This window comes from Tupaia chinensis, unplaced genomic scaffold (assembly GCF_000334495.1).
Source record: "Tupaia chinensis unplaced genomic scaffold, TupChi_1.0 Scaffold000578_2, whole genome shotgun sequence".
NCBI lineage: Eukaryota > Metazoa > Chordata > Mammalia > Scandentia > Tupaiidae > Tupaia > Tupaia belangeri.
This window is the reverse complement of record NW_006160094.1, coordinates 7,398,836-7,401,491: the sequence shown is the minus strand read 5'-3', so window position 1 is coordinate 7,401,491 and position 2,656 is coordinate 7,398,836. Positions and strand designations below refer to the sequence as shown.

General features: G+C 53.1%; 1 protein-coding gene across 6 annotated transcripts in view; it reads right to left on the bottom strand.

Annotated features, from left to right (window-relative positions):
* Nucleotides 1-2,656, bottom strand: part of SLC25A18 (solute carrier family 25 member 18) — a 31,720-nt gene that overhangs the window by 13,261 nt on the left and 15,803 nt on the right. The window contains exon 3 of one of the 6 annotated variants that reach the window (XM_014591515.2): nt 185-307. The exons of the other annotated variants lie outside the window; for them this stretch is intronic. Within the exon in view, the coding sequence (XP_014447001.1) occupies nt 185-307 (123 nt within the window). The remainder of the gene's footprint in view (nt 1-184; nt 308-2,656) is intronic. 6 annotated transcript variants of the gene reach the window in all.

Sequence of the window (2,656 nt, the reverse complement as noted above, 5' to 3'; positions counted from 1 at the left end):
GCAGTCGATCCTGGGAGCAGAGGCGGGAGGGGCCGTCGGCAGGAGCGGGAGTCCAGCCATCCCCACCCCCCCCACCTGACTGGCCGGACACCGCCCAGCTGTCCAAGCCAGCACCCCCTATCCTCAGGGAAAGGGAGGCCACCCCCGTCCTGTCCCACCCGCTGCCCTCAGCCCCAACACCTACATGCCCTTGTACATGGCTGTCCCATGCTGGTTCTGCAGCCGCGTCTTGGCCAAGTCGATGGGGAACACACAGGTCACCCCCACGAGTCCTGCCACGCCTCCATTGATGAGTTTCGCGGTGATACTAGGTGGGGAGGAGGGGGGCTGCAGAGCACCCTGGGAGAGCCCAGGAGCAGAGGGGGAGGGCAGCGTCGGGCCTGACCCACGGAGCAGACGCCCCTCAGGGCTCCAGCTGGGCCTCCTTCCCAGGTTCCCGTTTTTTGGGGGTGGGTGCGCAGGCAGGGAGCTGGGGCGCCTGGCCACCGCCTCCAGGAGGGCTGCACTCACAGGCGTACGTCCTGCCCACACTCACTCAGCCTGTCCTCCCGCCCTGGCGTCCCTGCCCTTGGAGCCTCCTGTGAGGGCTTGAACCCGGCTGTGCCGTGGATTCACAGCAGCCTCACTCTGAGCCTGCATTTTCCCGAGTAAAGCTCGCGGCCAGGGTTTGTGTGGGGCTTAAACACCTCCACGTGGGCAGCTGCAGCTCCTGTATCTGCCAGCGAGAGTTCTGTGTGCCAGGTGGCCGGGGCGCAGGTGCTGAGGATGTCCAGCCAGCGGTAAGGAAAAGCCATGGCGGGGCCAGCGGGCGGCATGCTAGTTAAGGGGCTAGAATCTCACAGGGCTGACCATACTTTGAGTCCCGGACCTGGCGGCTTGCTTTTTCACTCCCCCCCCCTCTCTTTCTCTCTGGTGAACAAGTGTGCCCTGTAGCAAGTTAGAAAATAATAACAATTGGGACCAGCAGTTGGCATAATGGCTATGTCGCTGGACTCCCATGTAATTGACCGGACTTCGAGTCCCAGACCCTATGGCTTAAACTCACGCTGGGAGTATGTGCGTGCATGCCCAAGATCCCGAGAGGAGAATGGAGGAGAAGGGATTGTGGCGTGGCCATCCCCCCTGGGGGTTAATTTCTCGCTTTCTGTCTCTCTGTGTCTCTCTGTCTTTCTGGTGAGCACACACGCCCTATAGCAAAACCCTCTCCAAAAAAAAAGAAAAAGAAAAAGAAATAACGATTAATCAAATTAAACAAGTTTTTAAGAGAGACCTTTCTTTCTTTCTTTCTTTCTTTTTTTTTTTTTTTTTTTGCTATAGGGCATGTGCACTCGCCAGAGACAGAGAGACGGGGAGACAGAAAGTGAGAAATCACCACCCAGGGTGATGGCCACACCACCATCCCTTCTCCATTCTATGCTCAGGATTTCGGGCATGCATACATATGCTCCTGGAGTGAGTTTTAAACCACCAGGTCTAGGAATTGAACCACGGTTGACTATGTGGGAGTCCGGCAATGTGCCAATTTTTTTAAAAAAAGAATGACTTATTTAATTTAATTAATTTATTTATTTTTGATTTGAGAGAGAGAGAAAGTGAGAAAGTAAGCCACCAGGTCTGGGACTCAATCCGTGGTCAGCCATGTGGGAGTGTCCATCCAGCGCCTTAACCTACACGCCACCTGCTGATCCCAACCCAAACAATTTAAAAAAAAAAAAAAGTAAAAAACAAAACCATGCTTTAGGGGCCAAGAGGGGGCATGGCGGTTTAGGTGCTGGACTCCTGTGTGGCTGACTGCAGTTGGAGTCTCAGATCTGGCAACTTGAAGATCATGCTGGGTGTGACTGTGTGCGTGCACAAAATCCTGGCAGCACGGCCATTCCCTCCAGGGGTAACTTCTCCCTCTCCCTGTCACTGTCTCTTCTGTCTCTTTCAGGCAAGGACATGTGCACTATGGCAAAAAAAAAAATCAAAAGGAAAAACTCTGCATTAGACACTGGGGCCCCTCCATCTGATTGAGCATAGGACTTTTTCTTTCTTTTCTTTTTTTTTTTTTTTTTGAGAGGTTTTTGCTTTAGGGTGCATGCAGTCGCCAGTAAGACAGAGAGACAGAAAGCGAGAAATCACCCCCCAGGGGGGATGGCCATGCCGCAATCCCTTCTCCTCCATTCTCCTCTCGGGATCTTGGGCACGCACGCACACACACCCAGCGTGACTGGGACTCGAACCGCGGTCGGCTACATGGGAGTCCAGTGACATAGCCATTACACTAACTGCTGGTCCCCAACATAGGACTTTGGGAAGCTAAAAAATAAAGCTTTCTGGGCCAGCAGCTGACATAGTGGTTGGGGTACTGGACTCCCACATGGCTAACCCTGGTTCGGGTCCTGGACCTGGTGGCTGGCTTTCTCACCTTCTCTCTCTTTTACTCTGTCACAATCTGGCCAAATTAAAATAAACAAATAAATAAATAAAGTAAATAAAATAAGTCTTTTAAAAAAAGACATTTAACAAAACAAAAAGAAAGAAAATAAATAAAGCTTTCCCAGACATGGAGCCCGATTCGTTCTGTCTCTGGCCAGAGGCACAGCGAGCACAGCGCGGGCGGGCTGCCTGGGGCGGGGGGCCTGCCCCGGCCAGCTGGGCCAACAGGAAATTT